The sequence below is a fragment of the Heptranchias perlo genome, chromosome 36 (assembly GCF_035084215.1).
Source record: "Heptranchias perlo isolate sHepPer1 chromosome 36, sHepPer1.hap1, whole genome shotgun sequence".
Taxonomy (NCBI): Eukaryota; Metazoa; Chordata; class Chondrichthyes; order Hexanchiformes; family Hexanchidae; genus Heptranchias; species Heptranchias perlo.
Genome location: NC_090360.1, coordinates 12,488,983 through 12,513,476, shown reverse-complemented (window position 1 = coordinate 12,513,476; position 24,494 = coordinate 12,488,983). Strand labels below are relative to the sequence as shown.

At 41.3% G+C, this 24,494-nt stretch overlaps 1 protein-coding gene across 3 annotated transcripts in view; it reads left to right on the top strand.

Moving 5' to 3' along the window:
* Positions 1-24,494, top strand: part of chuk (component of inhibitor of nuclear factor kappa B kinase complex) — an 80,813-nt gene that overhangs the window by 31,595 nt on the left and 24,724 nt on the right. For all 3 annotated transcript variants that reach the window (XM_067972557.1, XM_067972556.1, XM_067972558.1), the window contains exons 6-13: positions 6,608-6,696; positions 9,469-9,558; positions 10,641-10,765; positions 12,741-12,848; positions 16,583-16,718; positions 18,916-19,107; positions 19,866-19,968; positions 23,677-23,800. In XM_067972557.1, the coding sequence (XP_067828658.1) occupies positions 6,608-6,696; positions 9,469-9,558; positions 10,641-10,765; positions 12,741-12,848; positions 16,583-16,718; positions 18,916-19,107; positions 19,866-19,968; positions 23,677-23,800 (967 nt within the window). The remainder of the gene's footprint in view (positions 1-6,607; positions 6,697-9,468; positions 9,559-10,640; positions 10,766-12,740; positions 12,849-16,582; positions 16,719-18,915; positions 19,108-19,865; positions 19,969-23,676; positions 23,801-24,494) is intronic.

Here is a 24,494-nt window from a genome sequence, read left to right as displayed (position 1 = left end):
CCATTACTTTGCTGATGATTGAGAGTAGACTGATGGGGTGGTAATTGGCCGGATTGGATTTGTCCTGCTTTTTGTGGACAGGACATACCTGAGCAATTTTCCATATTGTTGGGTAGATGCCAGTGTTGTAGCTGTACTGGAACAGCTTGGCTAGAGGCTTAGCTAGTTCTGGAGCACAAGACTTCAGCACTACAGCCGGGATGTTGTCAGGGCCCATAGCCTTTGCTGTATCCAGTGCACTCAGCCATTTCTTGATATCACGTGGAGTGAATCGAATTGGCTGAAGACTGGCTTCTGTGATGGTGGGGATATCGGGAGGAGGCCGAGATGGATCATCCACTCAGCACTTCTGGCTGAAGTTGGTTGCAAACGCTTCAGCCTTGTCTTTTGCACTCACATGCTGGACTCCACCATCGTTGAGGATGGGGATGTTTACAGAGCTTCCTCCTCCCGTTAGTTGTTTAATTGTCCACCACCATTCACGACTGCAATGGTGGTGGACAATTAAAGAGTATTAACCTTCCCATGTTTGCTACTTTTGTAAAGACAAATGTTACTTTCTTTAATGTAAAAACCCTGTGTCAGTTTTTGGGAAGCACATACATACCATCCTAACTCGAGTAAGTCCAGGTTTATTTTTCAGTATAACAGATCTGACCAAACCCTGTCGGTCTGACCTCTGATTTGTAAAACTCCGCTATTATGATGTAAAAGTCATAAGGATTTCTGTTCAGTTCCCCTTTAATTGTAATGTAGCACTGAAATATATGAAGTGAACTAAAAAGGACCAGAATGCCGTGGAAATTAGCAGTAACTTTATACAATTATGGAGAGGGATATTATGATGGTGATAATCTAGGCAGAAACTATTTTAGGCATTTTAACTCCATACACTAGAAGGGATTGGGTTTGCAGTTCAAAATATATTTACTCAAGGTTGTCAGTCCAATTCCTGCCAAAAATGTAATTTACTTTGTTGAGAATTACATCATTAATATTCTTTTTGATCACATTTAAAACGTACACTTTTTTATTTTGTAAGAGGTTTATTCTGAATTTGAAGTCTTCCTAACTAAACATATGTAGGATGACTGGCATTTTAATGTATACTCACAGTCTGAAGTGGTGCTGATTTTGTGCACTTTGATTTTTGGTTGTTGCAATTTGTTGTATGGGTCTAGTTGTAGATTTTTGTATTCATACATTTGTAACGTTTTTGCCACAAGTATGCTTTATTAAACACCCCTAACTTTTGCAAAGTAATATTGTTGTAAAATATTTCACTGTACTAGGAAGAACTGATCTCACCACCTTAAACAAATTCAATTGAATCTATATTAGGTAAAAATACATAAAGGTTTGCTACCTCTTGCACTGTAAGTAAAAAAAAAACAGCAGTTACTGAATTGTGCAACGTTACCAAATAAAATTGACATCACAAAGAACATAATACTTTGTATGATACTGAATGGAAATTGATTACATATTTTCCAGTGCCTATGAATGGGTTGTTTTCTTCTTTCTTTGTAATAATGTGAGAAGCAATTGCAATTCAATGTGTTACAAATAATTGAATGATTTCATAATGGTGACATATTGTCAAAATGATTTAAACAAAGGAAACTCGATGCCTTATAAGCAGTCAACCGTTTGGAAAAGAAATTAAGGAATTAAAAGTTATAACTCTGTAGGATTGAATAGATTCAGCTGAGCAGATGATCTTGCTTAATTGAATGTGCTATGCAATGGCCCAACCTAACCTCCATTCAGTAAAATAATACACATTAGGGACCCCTGGTGTTCCCCAGGGGTCAGTGCTGGCACTACTGCTTTTCTTAATGTATATTAATGACTTGGACTTGGGTGTGGAGGGCACAATTTCAAAATGCAGATGACACAAAACTTGGAAGGGTAGTAAACAGTGAGGAGGATAGTGATAGACTTCAAGAGGATATGGACAGGCTGGTGGCATGGGCAGACACGTGGCAGATGAAATTTAATGCAGAAAAATGCGAAGTGATACATTTCAGTCGGAAGAACGAGGAGAGGCAATATAAAGTAGAGGGCACAACTCTAAAAGGGGTACAGGAACAGAGAGATCAGGGGGTATATGTGCACAAATCATTGAAGGTGGCAGGGCAGATTGAGAAAGTGGTTAAAAAAGCCTACGGAATCCTGGGTTTTATAAACAGACATCAAGTTTTTACAGAGCTGCAAGAAAGCAGACAAGATCCCGAAAGGACTACAGATCACGAACCCACTCAAGTCCACATACAACTCGGATTACGCTGAGAGACTCTGCCGTCGTACCTCTCGTACACTCTGCAACCATCTCGTACACCAACTCTACAGCAGACGCCGCAACCTCGAAACTAAGATAGAGTCCATACTCTCAACCTGTACTCAGGACACAGCAGACCAGCTACGATATACCGCCAAACAGACGAGGCAACAGAACTACGCTGCCTACATGAAAACCAAGCGCAGGAAGCTTGAGAAACTCGGCATCACCACCAGCATCGACCAAGCTTCCCCTGGTACCACGGTTGCAACCACAGGGAAGTCTGTCGTCAATTTGTCCGACCACACCCTTCAACCAGACGAAATCGAAGTTCTCAGCCGAGGGCTCAATTTCTGCCCCACTACCAAAATGGACCTCACTAGTCTCGCGGCAGACACAGAGGAATTCATCAGGAGAATGAGCCTCCGGGAATTCTACCACAAGCCCCAAGATTTCAGCAGCGAACCCAATGAGACAATCAACGATCCGGAACAGCAGACAGAGGGATCCGCGGTACAGCAACCGAAGAGGAAAGAGTCTCACTGGACTCCTCCAGAGGGTCGCTGCCCTCAGCTTGACATGTATGCTCAAGCTGTCAGGAAATGCGTCTATGCCAGATTCATCAGCCGCACTCGGAAGACAGTCCAGAATGTCACCTGAGCACAACGCAACGCCATCAAAGCTCTCAAGACCAACCGCAACATCGTCATCAAACCAGCGGACAAAGGAGGAGCCATCGTCATACAGAACAGAACGGACTATTGCAAAGAAGCATACCGACAACTGGACAACCAGGAACACTACAGACGGTTACCCGCAGACCCGACCAAAGAACACACCCAACAGCTCAACAAACTGATCAAGACCTTCGATCCAGACCTTCAAAACATCCTACGCACTCTCATCCCACGTACTCCCCGCGTGGGAGACTTCTACTGCCTCCCAAAGATACACAAAGCCAACACACCCGGACGTCCTATCGTATCAGGCAATGGAACCCTGTGTGAGAACCTCTCTGGATACATCGAGGGCATCCTGAAACCCATCGTGCAGGGAACCCCCAGCTTCTGTCGCGACACTACAGACTTCCTACAAAAACTCAGTACCCACGGACCTGTTGAACCAGGAACACTTCTCACCACGATGGACGTCTCGGCACTCTACACCAGTATCCCCCACGATGAAGGCATCGCTGCGACAGCATCAATACTCAACACCAACAACAGCCAATCTCCAGACGCCATCCTACAACTCATCCGCTTCATCCTGGATCACAATGTCTTCACCTTCAATAACCAGTTCTTTACCCAAACACACGGAACAGCCATGGGGACCAAATTCGCACCCCAATACGCCAACATTTTCATGCACAAGTTCGAGCAGGACTTCTTCACTGCACAGGACCTCCAACCAACACTATACACCAGATACATCGACGACATTTTCTTTCTATGGACCCACGGTGAGGAATCACTAAAGAGACTACACGATAACATCAACAAGTTCCATCCCACCATCAAGCTCACCATGGACTACTCCTCAGAATCAGTTTCTTTCTTGGACACACGAATCTCCATCAAAGACGGGCACCTCAGCACCTCACTCTACCGCAAGCCCACGGACCACCTCATGATGCTCCACTTTTCCAGCTTCCACCCTAACCACGTCAAAGAGGCCATCCCCTATGGACAGGCCCTGCGAATACACAGGGTCTGCTCAGACGAGGAGGAACGCGATGGACACCTACAGACGCTGAAAGATGCCCTAGAAAGAACGGGATATGATGCTCGACTCATCGATCGACAGTTCCGACGGGCCACAGCGAAAAATCGCGTAGACCTCCTCAGAAGACTAACGCGGGACGCAACCAACAGAGTACCCTTCGTCGTCCAGTACTTCCCCGGAGCGGAGAAACTACGCCATGTTCTCCGCAGCCTTCAACATGTCATCAATGATGACGAACACCTCGCTATGGCCATCCCCACACCTCCACTACTCGCCTTTAAACAGCCACCCAACCTCAAACAAACCATCGTTCGCAGCAAATTACCCAGCCTTCAGGAGAACAGCGTCCACGACACCACACAACCCTGCCACGGTAACCTCTGCAAGACATGCCAGATCATCGACACAGATACCACCATCACACGAGAGGACACCACCCACCAGGTGCACGGTTCATACTCCTGTGACTCGGCCAACGTTGTCTACCTCATACGTTGCAGGAAAGGATGCCCCAGAGCATGGTACATTGGCGAGACCATGCAGACGCTGCGACAACGGATGAACGGACACCGCGCAACAATCGCCAAACAGGAGGGTTCTCTCCCTGTCGGGGAACACTTCAGCAGTCATGGACATTCAGCCACCGACTCCAAGGCGGCCTTCGAGACACACGACAACGCAAAATCGTCGAGCAGAAATTGATAGCCAAGTTCCGCACCCATGAGGACGGCCTCAACCGGGATCTTGGGTTCATGTCACACTACACGTAACCCCACCAGCGAACAAATGTAATCTGTTTTTAATATAACAGGTCATTGACTGTCTTCCTTCTCTTTTTTTGGTGATTTGTATATTCGGTGGCCTTTTAGGTGACACCTTTCTGTCTGCTCACTGTGATTGCCTTGGCAATGGGCAGTAATCACCAGGCATTGTTCTGTGATTTTCAAATGCGAAGGATTCGAAAATTTCATTTCCACACCATTCACCTGACGAAGGAGGAAGCCTCCGAAAGCTTGTGGAATTTAAAATAAATTTGTTGGACTATAACTTGGTGTTGTAAAATTGTTATCAATTTATAAATAGAGGCATAGAGTACAAGAGTATGGAAGTCATGATGAACCTTTTATAAAACACTGGTTTGGCCACAACTGGAGTATTGTGTCCAGTTCTGGGCACCGCACTTTAGAAAAGTTGTGAAGGCCGCAGAGAGGGTGCAGAAGAGATTTACTGGAATGATTCCAGAGATGAGGGACTTCAGTTACGTGGATAGACTGGAGAAGCTGGGGTTGTTCACCTTGGAACAGAGGCGGTTGCGAGGAGATTTGATGGAGGTATTCAAAATCATGAAGGGTCTGGACAGAGTAGATGGAGCGAAACTGTTCCCATTGGTGGAAGGGTCAAGAATCAAAGGACATGGTTTTAAGGTGATTGGTAAAAGAACCAAAGGTGACATGAGGAAAAACTTTTTTACACAGTGAGTGGTTCGGATCTGGAATGCACTGCCTCGGGGTGGTGGAGGCAGATTCAATCATGGCCTTCAAAAGGGAACTGAAAGGAAAAAATGTTTAGGGCGGGGAGTGGGACTAGCTGGATTGCTCTTGCATAGAGCCGACATGGACCGAATGGCCTCCTTCCGTGCTGTAACCTTTCTATAATTCTATGATTATTACACAAAACTGTATTTACATTATCACTCTTCAGATGTCCAATTAGCAGACACACACACATTTATGTTGTGTTTGATTAATATTTACAGGGTTTCAGAGAAATTGGACAACAGCCTAATAAACGATACATGAGTGAGTGGAGCTCAGCCAAACCAGTGTGGTTTCTGATTATATTACTGTATGCTCTGGCACTGCACTCTGGCTTTAGTGCTTGCTGTTAGCTGCAATTTAGAAGCATGCCTCAAATCCTTTGAAGACTGTGGAAAAAGCTTTTTTTGTTCATTTTTTTAAATAGATAAGGTTTTTTTTCTTATGAAAAGTTCTTAATGGGAACATGGTGTTTTGTAGCCTGTAATTATAAGATTATTTCTGTTGGATGCTCAGATGTGTAGTTGAGCAGACTAGACTGCACTGATCCTATTTCCAAGGCTTTTGCTGAGCTCCCAAAATAGACTTTATCTGTAATTGCTCTCTTTAACCCCCCCCCCCCCCAGCTCATAAATTTATATCCAAGCATCAAATATTTTCTGTTTAAGGAGGGGAGAAGAAGGAAATCTGAAGAAAGCTGTGGCTGAGATGCTGAACGCTTGTAATCCAACATGGCTGCCAGAAGTTATCAAGTGACGTCATTAGGAACATCCTATTTGTTGGCCATTCAAACCATTTAACTGACTGTTGACTTACGTTGTTCTCTTCCCCCCCCCATCTTATTCGGTCCTACAAAGGAGCTTGCTTATCTTCCAGTTTCCAGTTCTAATAACTGTTAATCTATCTTTCCTCTTTTCAGTTGCTAATAGACCTCCTGTAGATTTGTAACATTTTCTGCTTTTATTTGAAAATGTAACTTATCTGATCACTCCTTTAAACGAAAACTCAGATTTTATTTTTAAAGGTAAGCTACTTGTAGTGACCATTTTGCCTTTGCAAAATGTAGGTTCTGGCATCCAGTATTTACACGAGAACAGAATTATCCACAGAGATCTCAAACCGGAGAACATTGTGCTACAAGACGTCACTGGCAAGGTAAGAAAGTTCTACCAGGAATTAAAAATATTAGATAGTCTAAGCATTATCGCTTCGCAGCATGACTGCTAAAGTTTATGGATTAATTATCGGCAGACTTTCATGTTTTGTTTCGTGTCCCATGCTAGCTGATCTTGTTAAAACTTCCCTCTCCTCGGGTACTGTCCCCCTCCCTTTCAAATCTGCTATCATCACCCTTCTCAAAAAATCCACCATTGACCCCTCCGTCCTTGTAACTACTACCCCATCTCTAACCTCCCTTCCTCTCCAAAGTCCTTGAATGTGTTGTTGCCTCCCAAATCTGTACCTATCTTCCCGCGTGAACCTCTCCAATCAGCTTTCGGTCCCTGCCACAGCACTAAAGCAGCCCTAATCAAAATCACAAATGACATCCTTTGTGACTGTTACCGAGGTGCACTGTCCCTTCTCGACCTGTCTGTAGGCTTTGACACGGTTGACCACACCATCCTTATCCAACGCCTCTCTATTGTCCAGCTGAGTGGGACTGCCTTCGCCTGGTTTCACGCTTACCTATCCAGTCGTAGCCAGAAAATCTCCTATGATGGCTTCTCCTCCTGTGCCCACAATCAGTTTTCTGAGCTGCCGGAAGACGTGAGGTTTGGTCTCCCTCTTTCCTTGTCCATTCCATGACAGAGTACCAACCCGGTAGTATGGTTCGCTTGGGTAATGTGGGTCAGGATTGACTCTTAAGCCAGTTCTAAGTTGTGGTCCATGTTGGTCCCAGTGAAGCCTACTCCAGGACCCTCATCCTTGGTGATGATCAAAAAATACTCTCCTGAAACTTTCCTTTACTTCAAGATATAATTTTTGATATAAAAATAACACGTGACAGCTGTGTGGCCTCAAATTTTTTTTTGAAGATAAACAGCTACCAAGAGCTGATGAGTTATTTTTGTTCACATGAGTTTACAGTATTCTGTTTCACTGAATGCTATATTCAATTCAATTGGGCCTGTCTAATACCCACATAAGAGGCTAAATATGTGAGTCAGCCAGAGTTGTTCAGTTTCAAGCTGGTCAGATAGATATTGTCTTAAAATATATTTTAAAAATTGAAGCGAATTCATTTGTATTTTCAGCACTTCGTAATGACAGTGTGGAAACAAAAATTACAAGTAATCAGATAAAATTCTTAATGTGGATAATCAAAAAGACAATGATTATAAAAGCAGAGCTCTGGTGGGCAGAACTTAATTTTTGGGTGGATAATGACAGATTTCCAAATAGAGCCATCTCAAACTTGGCAAGCATTTGCAGGGTCAGCAGAGAGACCATCTTAAGGGTGTACTGAAGGACAATCTGGAGCTGCGAGGTGTTGATACAAGTAATTGGGAGATGCCTGCAGCAGACCATCTGGGATGGTGTTGAGTGTTGAGACACAGAATGGAGAACTTTGAAATGCAGCGCTATCAGAAACGAGAAATCGGTTGGTGTTGGAACAGCGTCAACAGCAAAGGCAACAACTGCCAAAACGGAGCATTCCTACGTAGACACAACGTGAAGCCCTGTGCTTCGTGGATTGCACGACACAGCCTTAAGCAGGTTTATTGAAAGTGAATAACTATTGACCAGTGACTCACTGATGAGTCCTCTTGCAACGTATTGTAGAATTGATGATAGTGGGCCGATGGTAGGAGTTAAATTCTTTAGGTAGGCCTGTATATTTGAAGTAGTCTGGTACAGAGCAGGTAATTTATTACTACTTAATTTGTAAGTAAGTTTTACCCGCTCCATTCTGTTTTTGTACCTTTTCTCCATAGCCATTGTTTATTAAGGTACTATGTATTAATGGCGCTTGCATGTGAAATGTTCTACAAAAAACTAATTTGTTTACGTGAACTTGTGTTTTTTTTATATTACTAGTAGGTTTTTAAAAATGTTAGAGCATGGTGTTTTGAGGTCTTAAAAGTAATACTAGTGTTGCTATGTGGGTTAAAATTCCCTGCTGATTTGTAGATTTGTAGGCAGCAGTTATTTAAATTTTATGGTGTCATAACAGAAAACTCAGCCCTCATTGCAAATTAACTTTAAAATGGCCCATCGAGTCCATGCCAGGTATTATTTTTTGGGTGTGCAGTGGCTGTTGGAAGCCTTTTTTTTCAGGAATTTAATTTGTAGTTGTGTTTTTTTTACCAGATGTTGCACATTGCTTCTTTCTTGCTTCATAAATGTTCTGAAATTTATTGTGCAGAAATGTAAATGTTATTAATGGGTAGGCATAATATTCCTCAAACCATACCTTTTTCAATATTTTCTCTGGATTTTGGTGTGTGATTTTATGGGGCTGTTTTCCTGACTGTCAGTTCAGTTATGGAAGGCTGTTGTAGCTGAGTGATATTCTTTCTTCATTCAGTGTTCCACAAGTGCACTTGTAGCAGGAACTAGGAAGCTTGGTTGCTGTGTTGGGTGTTTTTTCTTTGAGTGAGGTGAGGGCAAAAGGAGAACATAGAGTTAAATTCCAGTGTGCACTGTTACCCAACTAAGCTTGGCTACCTCAGTAGAAACCAGAGATCAAGCTCTAGATTTACTCCTGGTCAGTATGCCTCAGTGTGCACACCTTCTGATGCATTGAACTGTCAAGAATGACTTGCTTAATTTATTTAAAGCAAATTTGTAAGGGGATTAGTAAAAGGCATGAACAAAATAGCTGACTCTCTTAACTTAATTTTTGCTGAAAGGAAAGCTGAATTATTTAATTGCAAAAATAATCGGCAAATGGAGTGAACAAATCTTTTTCTACTTTCATCACAGTTGGTGCACAAAATAATTGACTTGGGCTATGCAAAAGACCTGGACCAAGGAAGTCTTTGCACATCTTTTGTAGGGACATTACAATACCTGGTAAGTTTTATTTGCATTGTATGTTGGAAGTGTGTGTTTTTTTAAACTGTTCTGATTAGGATATAGTAATTGATGCACCCTAGTACTTTTTACATCCTTACTGCAGCTTTTTTAAACCTCTGAATTGACTTCAAAATTTGATAATGAATATATTATGACTGCACACGCTTCCTGTTAACTTGGCCTTTATAAATTCCTTTGTTCACATTTGTAACACAAACTGCTTGTGTAAACTTGTCATGTTGTGATTACACCCTTCATCCAGTGATGATGCTGCAGCACCATCATGGGCAAGTGGGCACATACAGCGTGACAAGTTTGCATAGGCAGGTTCCATTATAAATATGGACATATGAATTTAAATGGAGAAACAAAAATAAGGACAGAATGTATGACATCAAAATCATGTCTGACTTGTGTCCGTGCCCTGGTCCAATTATCCTGCACCTTCTAACCCCACCTCACCTAAAGACTACACTTGGTCTTGACTCCCCATATGCACTGTTACAGGAGATTGACTCGTAATCAATATTGTTTTGATCATTGCAATTTTATAATCACATTTGTGACGGTGGAACAGAAGATTATAGCTGGCAAAATGCATGTCTGATCAAAGTGTAGAATTTTTGTGCATCATAACAATTGTTCATGTTTGGAATTCTTCAGTATTTGATTCCACTATGAAACATGCCGCATTTAGTGAATTTTTAATTTAATACATTTAAAAAGAACGCTGCAATTTATGTCCAGTAGGTTTACTACCACATTTAATTTTGGCATCATTTTCATGTAAAATGTACTTGTTATTGTCATTTGTAACATGGTCTGTTTGACCATTATAGAACTGCTAGTTAGCTTTATTTTGTCTGCAACTTGTAGATCTCAACATAACATATCTTTGGCAGCTAAGTGTCTAGTTTTGCATTTTATCAGGATTAAACTGCAATTGAAAACCTTTAAGATCATGTAGAAAAGTTTTGAGCAGCTGCTGGTGTGTCTGTCAATGAGCAATGTAGATTCACTTTTTCCAAATTATCCAAATAGATTTGGGTTAAACAATAATATATGACCTTTTTTTCTAGGCTCCAGAGCTATTTGATTCACAACCTTACACGGTCACTGTAGATTACTGGAGCTTTGGAACACTAGTATTTGAGTGCATCTCAGGATTTCGACCATTTTTGCACAACATGCAGCCTTTCCAGTGGTAAGCAGATTGTCTTTATATCCCTGTTGTGTGCTTAAATAACGACTGCAACTTGCATTTATATTGTGCCCTCAACATAGGAAAACATCCCAAGGCATTTCACAGGAGCATAATTAGACAGAAATTGATACTGAGCTAAAGAAGGACATATTAGGATGGGTGACTAAAAGCTTGGTCAAAGAGGTAAGTTCTAAGGAGGAGAACGAAGCAAAGAGGTTTAGGGAGGGAATTCCAGAGCTTCGGGCCAGTGGTAGGACAAAGGGAGTGGTGCACGCACAAGAGGAACAAGAGTTGGAGGAACACTGAGCTCTCGTCGGGCTGGAGGAGGTTACATAGATAGCGAGGGGCGAGGCCATGGAGGGATTTGAGCACGAGGATGAGAATTTTAAAATCGAGGCATTGATCGGCCAGGAGCCAGTGTAGATTAGCAAGCACAGGAGTGATGGATGAATGGGATTTGGTTCAAGTTAGGATACAGGCATCAGAGTTTTGGATGAGCTCAAGTTTATGGAGGGTGGAAGATGGCTGGCCAGGAGAGTATTGGAATAGTCGAGTCTGGACATGATAAAAGCATGGCTGAGTGTTTCAGCAGCAGATTAGCTAAGGCAGGGGTGGAGAGGGGCAGTGTTTCAGAGTTGGGCTGTTTCAGTGCTGTGGCAGAGTCAGGAGACAGAGTTTGCGCAGGGGGCGGGGGGGTGGTGTTTGGGAGACTAGGACTGTGGGGCAGTAGGGATATTGGGGCCTTGGGCAGGGGGGAGAGGGAGACAGGTCTAATGCTGGGGGAGAGGGTGACTGGGGTTGGGGGATTGGGGGCTCAGGAGAGAAATGGAGACTGACGTATAGGGGTCGTGAGATGACTCAGAGTGGGGAGAGGGAGTTGAGGGAAATGCGGGTCAGGGATCAGGGCTCAGGGTAGAGAGGGAGACTAAGGACCGAGGTGGAGGTGGTGGAGAAACAGCATCTCCTGAATTGCTGGAACAGCAACAGAAACGTGGTGAGTGGGAGCGGCGTCAAGCGAGGAGCAGCCAGTAAAGGGGTGAGTGAAAGGTGAGGACCATACTGTGGGTAAAGAGTGAAAGGTCGTTTTTACTGGTAGGCAAATGGGTAACAAAGGGACGGAGACTGAGGATTATCGCTGCACTCAGGATATCACAAGCTCCAATACACGGAGGAGATGCAGGAGGGCTGAGTACAGCCAGCAGTGGCTCATAGTAGTTTGTATGGAGTTGGGAGGAGCACTCCTGCTCCTCCGCACTCCACAGAAGTGGAAGTAAAAAAAAAACTTGGCCTACCATTTCTTTAGGCCGTTGTAGAACTGGAAAAACTGGTCGGAGTTTGCACGGTGCATGCTCCAATTAGTTTTTCATGCATTTTGCAGAAGGGTCCTAAAACAGGACCCATCTTTACATACTTAAATTGATCCAACGGTGATTTCAGGCGGCCGCCAGGGATGCCTAAAAACATTGATGATCAATATGGTGGCAGCCATGCTGCTGGTGCCAATTCGGTGGAAGACCTTGCACCCAGAAATTGGTTTACATTGAACCCACAAAACTGGCAAAACACAAAATGCCTATCAATTTCTATTCCACTGTGTCCAAATAACTTTTGCTGAATGTGATCCACACCAAGTGGCAGGATGTTAGATCAGGCCCACCATGTAAATTGAGCTTGACACCCTTAGGCTAGAGGGTTTATGTGAAAGATGAGTACTGTGTCTAAAGATGAGAAATCGTACTTTTTATTAAAAAAAAAACCAAGAAATGTGCAATATTTATCTTGTTGAAGTCTATGTTGATACAATAGGGACTACACCAGATGTGTTACTGGAGTGATCAGTTCATTGTTGCTAAAGGTCTTTAATGATGAAATAGTCATGCCACACTCTACTGTTGGTCTTTGTCTGACTAATTACATAAGACATTTAGGTTGGTTTCTGGAGGAGAAATTAACAGTCTGAGTACATTTTTTGTAGGCATGGCAAAGTTAAAATCAAAGGCCAACAAGATATTATGGCTGTTGAAGAGATGAATGGTGAAGTAAAGTACTCTGCTAATTTACCACAGCCCAATGCCCTTAGCAGGTGAGTAATACCTTTTCCAGAATTTTTGCATCTTGAATAAGTACTGAATAACTGAGACTTTCCAGTGTTCCTTTTCTGAAACTTCTTATAGATCTATCTTGACATTTGCAGTAAAATGTATCAGAGCTTTAATTATTTATCTTAATAACTCTCCCTTTTTAGAGAAGTTGTTATGTTGTGCTACAATCATTTTATTAAATGCATTTCCTGCCATATGCTGTGAAATATAGGATGACATTTTTAATTTGCTTCAACCAAATGTTAACTTTTGCCACAAGGGCAAGATTTGGATTAGAACAATTTTGATGATTAAAAAGCTGCTAATTTGATTACATTTTTTGAGGAGCTAATATTCCAAATTGACAGGAGGAGCCATATCGGGTAGAGCACCTAGACTTCCAAAAAGTCCTCAATATAGGAAGGACTCTGAGATTCCTTTACAAAATAAGCTGAGTGGGTATCAGAATGAAACATGAATGTGGATTGGTAACTTGCTAAAGAGAATGAAACAGGCAATTTTCGTAACATAAGCTAGGTTGAATTGTGAGAAGACATTAAGTGGTGTGTCCAAGAGATCCATACTGGGATCCTCCTATTTCCGGTGTACATAAATGACCTGGATTTGTAGTCTCAGTACAAGGTGATGAAATTCACAGATGACACTGAGCTGTGGAGGTGTGGTGGGGGGAGGTGGTGCGGGGTTGGTGGAATTTGGACTCCAAAGAGAGTTCTACAGGGTATGTACCTGAGGTGATCAGTGGCAAAAGAAGTAGAATATGGAGAAATGCAAGGCACTGTGTGTTGAAGCATGTGTAGTCCATGGGTGGGATCAAATTTGCCAGAGGGAAGTTGAAAGAGATCGAATGATCGAAAGGTCTTCTTCATCCAAGCCAAATATTGTGCAATTTTGAATGAGTTTTGTTTTTTAATTTCTCAGTCTTCCTCTTTTCACCTCCCTTCTTTTGAAGGTGACAACCTATGCTGGGGTAAAGTTCTTTCAGCAGCAGCCGCCCTGTAGCACCTTGCTTAAGTGGTCGTTCTTCCTATGAAATGGGTAGTGAGTGTCAGCAGCTATTTGACTGTGGAGTCATTGCAGATGAGTTCAACCCTCTCCTCATCCAATGTCTGTTGAGATGCCCTTCCAACAAGAATCTCAGGATGGTGATGAGAAGTGGGATTCTTTGCAGTTTTTCTGTACACTTCTGGGATATTTAGATCGCTTGCAGCACCTCTCTGCCACCCTGGCTGAGATCAGCAAAGTTAGCACAGAATAGAAATTGTTGCTTTGATTTTTGAAAATATACATTTGCTGATCTGTGTCAACTGATGGCATGTGTGAGTTCTCCTAAATTGTAATTTTTCTTTACCCTTTTGTGAAAATGTGTACAGTCAGCTAAAAATTGTAACATTTGCTTGGCACTGCTGTGATTGTGCAGCAAATATTATTACCCGTATGGTACATATGTTGGTGATGAGCAGAGTGATAAATTCTGAACTTAGAACTGCTGTCATGTCGAGTTGTCCCATTCCCATTTTTACACTCCTAGAGGTGTTTTGGATTAATGATCCAACCCGTATTTTGCTTAATTTAATCAATACTACAAAATATTTGACTTGTAAATTGCTAAATCCTAAATTCTGCCACTTGACAAACAGATAAAACTCACTTAATGTGGGGCTAGACTTGTCCCAGTTGAGAATATATATGGATGCGCTAGCCATTTCTGTACACAACCGAATTGGTAACTTTCAGTTGCACTTTTTCCTTGTAGGTAGAATGGCTTTTTATCACTTAATTACACTGTTGAAGGGAAGTAATACAACTCCTGTCAGTTTTCAGTGCCAATTTCCAGTAACACAGATCTGGTACTTGAAGCTATGGGCATCTGGTTTGAAAATCAATGTTGTAACTTAAAGACAGTTTAGCCATGAGAATTGTTAATTTATTTTTATCTTTCTTTGGTCCAATGCTGCATAACACTGAAACATTACATGCTTCATTGTTATGTGCTGGCAGAGCACTGAAAACCCTGATTGGGAACCGAGAGTTCTGAACATAACTTGAATGCGAGTCACAAGAATAGTTTACAGTTGATGAGAATTCAGTGGGGTCTTTGAGGATTGACTGGGAGGCATGCATGCCCATAGAAGCTTAAAGCACAGAAGATGCTGAAGGAGGCCCATCAGGCTTTCATCTACTTAGTGCCACTGTCCTGTCCTTTCACCATACCCTTATAATGTTTTCCTTTTTAAATATTTATCCTTTTCACCTTTAAAAAGCTACAATGAATTCTGTTTCCATCACTGTTTCTAGTGGGATATTCCATGTCCTTACAATCCTTGGCATAAAAATAATCCTCTTTGCTGCTCCTCCTAGTTGCCCCTCACTGACCAGTGGAAATGTTTTTCCTGGTTTACCTTATTAAAACCCCTCATAATATTTAACATCTATTAGATCTCCTTTTAATCTTATCTCTTCTAATGAGAAGAGCCCAATTTTTAAAATTCTCTCCATATAACTAAAGCCTCTCAGCCATGTTATCATCGTGAATCTCAAATGCACTCTTTATGTGGCCTTGACTTCCTTTCTAGAGCAAGACTGGACACAATATTCTAATTGTGGCCTAACCAATGATTTGTATTAATTCAGCATTACCTCTTTGCTTTTTGAATCTATGCCCAACATGTTAAACTTAGGATCGCCTATGCATTTTTTGTTTTACAGCTTTATTGACTTGTCTTTCCACGAAGGGTTATTTAACTTTCATTGACACGTGCAGATATTCACCTCCATTGTGACTGAACATTTGACTTCTATCAGCAGTTACATTATACATGTTACACTATTCACCTTTTGATTTGGTCCATTAGTTACATTTTTGCCAACTCTTTCTTTAGTGAAATTGTTTATGCTTTTACTGTGTCTCCATAATACATGTAAATTAACTAATTAAATCACCAAAAGGTGCATTGGTGCCCACTACTCCCCAACTAGAGATAATGAGCAAAGAACAAGGGCTAAAAAGAAAAATTATTAATTTAATACTGGAACTTATAATTGGCTAAAATAATAGTGTTACGGCACTGGATACCTCACACAATCACGTGTGGAGGAAAAATCCAGTTTGCAGGTACATTGTGCAGCCAGATTCAAATAAATTAGAGGCTTGGGGAGTGTGAGCACATATTGTTCTTTTGTTAAAGCAGCTGAACTGGGAGTCATCAGAATGAATGATATTGGGCTATGACCTCCTCTCCCTCCCAAAATAACGCAGACTAATGCAGAGATAGACACAGGTAAGTCTCAAGGTACTGGCATTTGTTAGTTTTATAAGGCGCCCAAGAGCTACAAATCTCCATGGTTATCAACTTAAACCTCTGCAAGAGCCCAGTCCTGGATATAAAATGTCAAAGAAGTGGGTTGGTACCTGATGGTACATGTGTAATTATGCTATCATGTGTAGTTTTTTTTAAAAAAAAATGTTGTAGCAGACTGCATGATAGTCACTAGATGTCATTGAGCATAAGTTTCTATTTTATAGTATCTCTGGTTATATAACAGGGCTATTAAATAATTAGATAATTCCACTGAATTACAGTGACTGTAATTAAATTATGTAAACTTGTATTTGAAAAAGAACATCAAAAATGTTGTTGAATTGTGATAACTGCATGTTGTACTTGAGTGCAGCAACTGTAATTTTCAATTTCTAATTTTACATTTTTTCTTGTAGCTTAATGGTAAAACCACTGGAGACATGGCTACAAATGATGCTGGGATGGGATCCAAAACAGCGAGGTGGTAATATAGACCCAAAAACAAATCGACCAGCATGCTTTTTACTTCTGGAACGCATTTTAAGTCAGAAGGTCAGTAGTATTGAGGCAGTATAATAAAATATTGGTGAAGTATTTGTTGTGTAATACTGCTTTTAGTTTTCATTGAATGACTTGATAACCTCCTGTTCATTGGAATTGTGAAAAAGTTTAATTCTAACTGTGAATGAGACAGGATCATGAATTCAGGATTACAATCAAAGTCACTGTCAAGATACAGACTTGTTTCAGAAGTGTTATATTTTCATTGTGAATCTAATATTACACACTTGCATAAAGTAGAACCCCTCAGTGTGAAAGCTGGGCAAAACAGTACTTTAATTGTCCAGAATACATTATCTTCGGACATAATATTTAGTATGTATGAAAGTGAAGTTGAAGCAGATTTTTGGATTAAATGCATTTGAATTGGAGGAGAATTTTTCTTAACAATTGTAATGAAGGGTATGACGACAGAAGGTAGTAAGGACTAAATTCATGAGTAACCCTGGAGAGGTCTGACTTTTTGCTGGATTACCTTTACAAAGGTAGTATTGATCTCTCCGAGGGAAAGTGTGGCATGGGGACCCTGCCTAGTCAGTTGAAGCCCAGCCTGCAGTTCCTGTGGTCTTGTCACCTTGTGCAGTTTGGTCAGTATCTCATTTTGGTCACTAAATTAACTATGCTTATTTGCATAAAGTAACACATTCTCCGCTGCCCCAAGAGGTTGCCATAGACCAAAGAATATTCAACACCCTACGGTGCGATCAGAGAGTGCCAGCATTTTCCCTGGAGGCTCTATCTCAGTCACAAGCCTTAATGATCTCTATCCCCTCGAGTGGTGGGGAGTGTACCTGGAGAGAGACTGGCCTCAGAGCTTAATACCTGGCTGAAACTTTGAGCAGTGTGGTTGTCTCTGAACTTCTGTGGTTTCATCTCTCTCTTCCATGTCCATATAATTCACTCCAAAGTTTAAATTTTAAAAATGTTTTATTGCTTTTATAGATACAAGGTAATGTAATCCTTCAAATTTAGTAAATTCCTGAAATCATTATTTGCCTTCGAGTGCCCTCTAGTGGTCAAATGCAAATAACCTGAGTGTAAATATATCTGGTGGGAAGAGCTCAAAGTTGGAGTTTTATACATTTGTGTTCGCCAGCACGCAATTTTCCCCCCCATTGATTTAATGGACAGGAAAATCGCAAGGTGACTAGTGTAGAGGCCCAAACCCCTGGCTCGAATATCAATTGAACTTCCAGGAACTTTTTGCATCTCACTGATTTTTTTTTTCAGGTTCTACTTAATTTATAACATTTTCATTATTGGTACACTTAATGGTGTGATGGACAAACAATACAATTCTGGGTTAAAGGCCAAATAGATCTGTTTTTTTATAAGATGTTATTTCATGGCCTTGTCCAATCTTGTCCTCACCTGTCATCCCTACACACATACTTTGTATGCAACAAACTTAACCTGAATTGGACTTACCCTTAGCTTGCTCTTGAAGGACTGTGGCTTTGGCTTCTGCCAGGAATCTTGGTTAGCAGTGTAAATCAACAATTGGGCAGATGCCGCTTGTATGTTCCAGTCAAGATCTACTCTTGAACCATTCAAAGCCATAACATCTCACTATGATGCACCCACCACAAGTGGGATTAATTTTGGGTTGCTCTCGCAAGAGCCAGCACAGACACAATGGAGTGAGTGGCCTCCTGTGCTGTAAATTTTCATGGTTTTATATACAATTAGTTTGTCCAGTCTTCTTTAAATTCTGTAGATATTGGGGAACGGGGCCATCTTAGTTTGCTCTTGCACCTCTGTACTTTGATTTGAATCCAACCGAAACCAGTGGCATGAAAGACTTATCCTTCTATTTACTGTAAGAGTCCTTAATGATATTAGCTGAGCCAGTGTCATTCTGGTACCTAGTGTTGGCAAATCCAGTGCAATAGCACAGAATTAGCCATGGTATGGCACCAAATTGACAGTCTCATTCAGGGGCCATATGGCTTTTCTGGTTATCTATTTATCATGTGGTGGAACAGAAAACCATGGCAAGTTTTTTTTTTTAAAAACAACTGAATGAATTCCTATCAAGAGAAGTGACATAGAGCTATTAGAATCAATTGTCATGGGAAGTTTTAAAGGGTAAGCTAAGGTGGGCCAATGGTCTTCTGCCCAAAACAAGACTGTATGTTACTATGTTACATCAATTTTATCATGTAAAATCATTTCATTTTTGTTACAGTATGTGCACATATTAAATATGACCTCTGCCCGCATCCATTCCTTTCTGATCAAACCTGATGAGAGCCTTCTTTCCCTTCAAATACGTATTGAAACTGAAACAGCAATTGCTGCTGCAAATCAAGAGCTGCTTCTGGAGACCGGAATTTCGCTGGATCCTCGTAAACCTGCCATTCAGTGTGTGCTAGATGTGGTACGTATTGTCCTTTCCTATAATCCAAAATAGGATAACATCTGTTTATTTTTTGTGTGTTAATGGAGCTGGATGCCTTTATTTGGCTTTGGTGGCAATTGAATTGCTAATATGATCCTGTTACTAAAAATCGGCCAAATTTACTGAGTGTGCGAAACGACATTTAAAATATCAAGAGAAATTGATGTGGAAAACACAAAACCATGTTGAAGTTAATCGTGTATTTTTAAAAAGGCACTTAAAATCAGTACAAAACCTATCAATTTATCTATTGTAAAGAATATTATAAACAACAGAGACCACTGAAAGTAAGGTTGAATTTGCTGTTCTGAATTTTAGATGAACACTTCAATGTAGAAAAATTGCACTTTTGATGTGCTTTTTGATCATTGTAACTTGATTTTTTTTAACCATTGCTGCTAACTTAGAGATCCACATTGTTGGACATTTTTAAAAGTATGATAAATATAGAAGCTTTGAAATTATTCTGTACAATATTAGCATACCAACGCTTAACACATTTGCATGAAATTCCTCTGTCAGCCCCTTTTAATAGAGGTATTAACCCATTTAAAGTAAACTGGTCAACATCTCTATTACAAAAGTGCAGGAAGAAAGTTATTGGAAATCTTAAATCAGCCTGAACACTGCCAATATAATTTTATATTCTGTTGAGTCTGCATTTTATAATTACTAACTTTTATGAATTTGTGCAATAAAATATTTTGTTTTGAAATGTAGTTTTCTCATTTTTGCAGAGAGGCTGGGATAGCTACATGGTGTACCTATTTGATAAAAGTAATACTATCTATGAAGGACCCTTCGTTGCCAGAAAATTACCAGAACATGTCAATTATGTTGGTAAGAATGCAGTTGTGTGTAAAATTTAAATCGAGTGGTTTTAGCAAGCTTCGTATGTTTTCAGATCAAATATTCTAATCAAAACGAAATCTATTTCATACTGTACTTGTGATTGAGCTTATTGGAGCAGTGCATCAATATAAAGTGGGTCATGTTACAAATTTTCTGATCGCCCTTAAGTAATTGATGCATATTCCAAAATAGTTTTGATAAAACTGTCTTTTCCAACTCCGTTTGTCTTCAAGCTGTTGTAATATTAACAATACCTTTCCATCCCTCTGTCCCCCCACCCCCCCCCCACAATTTATGTTCACCGTTACGATTAACTTTAATTTATGCAGTTATTACACCAATTACTTCCATATTCAAAAAAGGATGAATGGTTTCCTATAAGATTAAAAGTTGAAGTAATTTGTATTTTGAAGAAAATTAAGACAGCAGAAAATTTAGTTGTGAAACCTGAAGCAGTGTTCGCTGGAATAGTCAGAAATTCAAAAACAAAAATAGAAGCTTTACTTAAAAAAAAACCCCACTTATGGCCAGTATATCTGGTTTGTTTTAACACTGCAGAGGCAGTGTCAGGTTTAAATGAAGAAGGGTCAATTTGAAATTTGTAAACTACTTAGATACCAGGTATATGGTTGCAACCCTAATGTATGTATGAACGCCAAAGTATTGAGAAATTGTGCTTCATTTTTGAACTAAATCTTATAAATAGTAAAAAAAACACTATGCTGTTTGGACAAAAAATATGTGAGGGGGTAAGGATGGAAAAGGAAGAGTTCCTGAAGGTGGAGAAGATACCACATTAATAGAGGGAGAGGCTAGGATCGGGCTTGGTGTTGAGAGTTGTGCCACTATTGTGGCAGTTTGGGTTGGGCAAATTATGGTATTAGCAGCTAGGCTGGAAGGCTTCGGTGAGGGAGAAGGAATTTAAGTCAGGTTTCTGTCAATGCTAGGATGTCGATAGACTCATTTTTGATGAAGTTATAGATGCCAAGGGCCCAATTAGCAAAGGAGCAAACATTCTGGAGGACAGAACGGAGCGGAACAGTGATTGATGATCCACTGGAAGGGTAAGAAGGAAGGGGAGTAGATTGCAGAGGGACTTGAGCCTTGGTCACATGGCAGGGGAAAAGACAGGCTGTGGAATAGTGTTGAGTGGGATGGTGCTGGAGAATGGGGACATGAAAGGGCATGGCTGGATGAGATGAAGAGGAGAGCAGAGCAGGGCCCAGAAGTGTTTGGAAAGGAAAAGCGGCAGTCGTGGCCATGGATCAGGAGCAGCAGGCATTACGTGCGTACACACGGACACAGAGGGAGACTTAAATTACATTGACCAGTGGCGGAGAGCTTGGCATGGCAAAGAAGATTAGTAGGATTGGGCCTGATACAAGAACGGTAACTAAGGACCTGTCTTGCAGGGGAAGCCTCTGGGCAGGAGGCAGAGAAAACAAACGACCACGTCTGACTGAATAGAGCTTTATGATTTAATTACTAGTGAGCAAGACCTGAGGCCAATTCAGAATCAGTAGCCATTTAAAGATATCCCTTTTGACGAAGTCCTGTGTAGAACACTTCGAATTAAACTAAAAAGCACAGGGAATCCAGGGCAGAACATGGGACTGGATAAGAAGTTGGTTTAAAAAAAATAGGAAACAATGTAATTTCAGACATATGAAAAGTAGGATGAGAAGACTATCCAGTCCAAGGCCTCCCTTGCAGACACAGTGTAGCCGCATATACCATTGACACATCCCCCAGTCAAGTAAGCTCCTGAGGGGAGTTGTTGAGTAGAATTCTACAGGTCCCGTTGCTTCAGCCTCTGTTGGATCTAATCTACATTAACCATCTGGCCATCAAAAGCAAATACTGCATTAACAAACATACTGATGGCACTGGGAGAGCACTACAACAACAACAATGATTTGCATTTATATAGTGCCTTTTAATGTAGTAAAACGTCCCAAGGTGCTTCACATGAGCATTATCAAACAAAATTTGACACTGAGCCACATAAGGAGATATTAGGACAGGTGACCAAAAGCTTGGTCAAAGAGTTAGGTTTTAAAGGACGTTTTAAAGGAGGAGAGAGAGGTAGAGAGGCGGAGCTGTTTAGGGAGGGTATTTCAGAGCCTAGGGCCTCGGCAGTTGAAGGCACGACAGCCAATGGTGGAGCGATGAAAATCGGGGTTGCGCAAGAGGCCAAAATTTGAGGAGCGCAAAGATTTCGGAATATTTGTAGGGCTGTAGGAGGTTACAGAGATAGGGATGGGCGAGGCCGCGGAGTGATTTGAAAACAAGGATGAGAATTTTAAAATCTAGGTGTTCTCGGTCCGGGAGCCAATGTAGGTTAGCATGGACAGGGGTGATGGGTGAACTGGACATGATGTGATTTAGGATACGGGCAGCAAAGTTTTGGATGAGCTGAAGTTTATGGAGATTGAAAGATAGGAGGCTAGCCAAGAGAGCATTGGAATAGTCAAGTCCAGAGGTAACAAAGGCATGGATGAGGGTTTCAGTAGCAGATGAGCAGAGGCAAGGGTGGAGAAAGGCGATATTTCGGAGGTGGAAATCGGCGGCCTTGGTGATGGCGAGGACATGAGGTCAGAAGCTCAGCACAGGGTCAAATTGGACACCAAAGTTGCAAATAGTCTGGTTCAGCCTCAGACAATGGCCAGGGAGAGGGATGGAGTTGGTGGCTAGGGACCGGAGGAAATTTCTGCTCATCGAATATGCTGGAGGCAGAGAATGCGATAAAAGGTTTGCAGAAGGATTTAAATCAACAGATGGAAAATGAAATTTTAACTGATAAATGTGAAGTATTGCAGATGGACTGAAAAATGTGCATTCTAAGAATCATAGAATGAAACAGCACAGAAGGAGGCCGTTCGGCCCATTGTGCCTGTGCCGGCTCTTTGAAAGAGCTATTCAATTAGTCTCATTGCCCTGCCCATGCCCCATAGCCCTGCAATTTTTTCCCATTCAAGTATTTATCCAATTCCCTTTTCAAAGTTACTATTGAATCTGCTTCCACCATCCTTTCAGGCGGTGCATTCCAGATCATAACTCGCTGCGTAAAAAAAATTCTCCCCGTCTCACCTCTGGTTCTTTTGCCAGATACCTTAAATCTGCGTCCTCTGGTTACCTACCCTTCTGCCACTGGAAACAGTTGTTCCTCATTTACTATGAAAACCCTCCATGATTTTGAACACTTCTATTAAATCTCCCCTTAACCTGCTCTGCTCTAAGGAGAACAATCCCAGTTTCTCTAGTCTCTCCACAGAACTAGTCCTGCATCCTTGGTACCATTCGAGTAAATCTTTTCTGCACCCTCTCTAAGGCCTTTACATCCTTCCTAAAGTGTGGTGCCCAAAATTGGACACAATACTCCAGCTGGGGCCTAGCCAGTGATTTATAAAGGTTTAGCATAACTTCCTTGCTTTTGTACTCTATGCCTCTGTTTATAAAGCCAAGGATCCCGTATGCTTTTTTAACAGCCGTCACAACTTCTCCTGCCACCTTCAAAGATTTATGCACGTACACAAGTACGTAAGTATACAAGAGATGGAATTGAATAGGTAGAGAGAGAGAGAGGAAGATTTAGAAGGGTTTTGGGAATGATAGTGGACTTATGACATTAAACATCTAGATAAAAACATTAAGCTTTGACTGTGCAATTAATGTTTTAATAATATATTGTTACAGTGCGGGATGCTAAGATAATGTTGCCTAATGTACAACTGAGGAAGGTATGGGGTGAAGCTGTGAATTACGTCTGTGGATTGAAGGAGGATTATAGCAGACTTTTCCAGGGACAGAGAGCTGCAATGTAAGTCAATATTGGAGAGGAGACTGAAGATAATACACCAGTAAATGACTTTTATAAAGCACTGTTTTTAATAGCAATTATTGTCTTTTCGTTCTTTTTGGAAAGAACATATTTAAGTATGTATTCAGTTCACTATTTGCTCACATGGAAAACATAAGCAACTCTATTTATGATTTTTGCAATGTTCAATTATTTGCCCTTTGTAGGTAGAATTGTTTAATTATTGAGGGCTAGAAATCCCTCCCTAAACCCCTCTACCTTGCATCATCTTTCCCAATCTATGAAAGGCTCTTCAAAACCTACCTCTTCAACGTCACCTTGAATCACCTTCCCTAGCTCTTGCAATTCCTGCTCAGGGTCTGTTGGTCTTACTGGTTGATCCCTTTGGGGAAAACTGTACCTGCATATATTGAAGGAAATAGGGCTGCAGCTGTGTTTCCTGCCATCTCCACTCTTGGAATGCTGGGCGCAAGGACTGGAGTTCAGAGATTGGCAGAGGGGGCCCTGGAGCAGAAATTGAAGAGCCTGTGCAAATTCGCTGTGTGTGGCTATGCTCAGGCCCCATTAGTGAAATGAAAATCTTTTAAACGAGAAATTTCTGTTAAGGCAGCTTGCTGGCCGTCTCTTTGGCAAACTGCAGCAGGTCTTGAGAAAGCAGTAACTCTGCCTCCATGCTGGTGCAACTCGGGAGCTC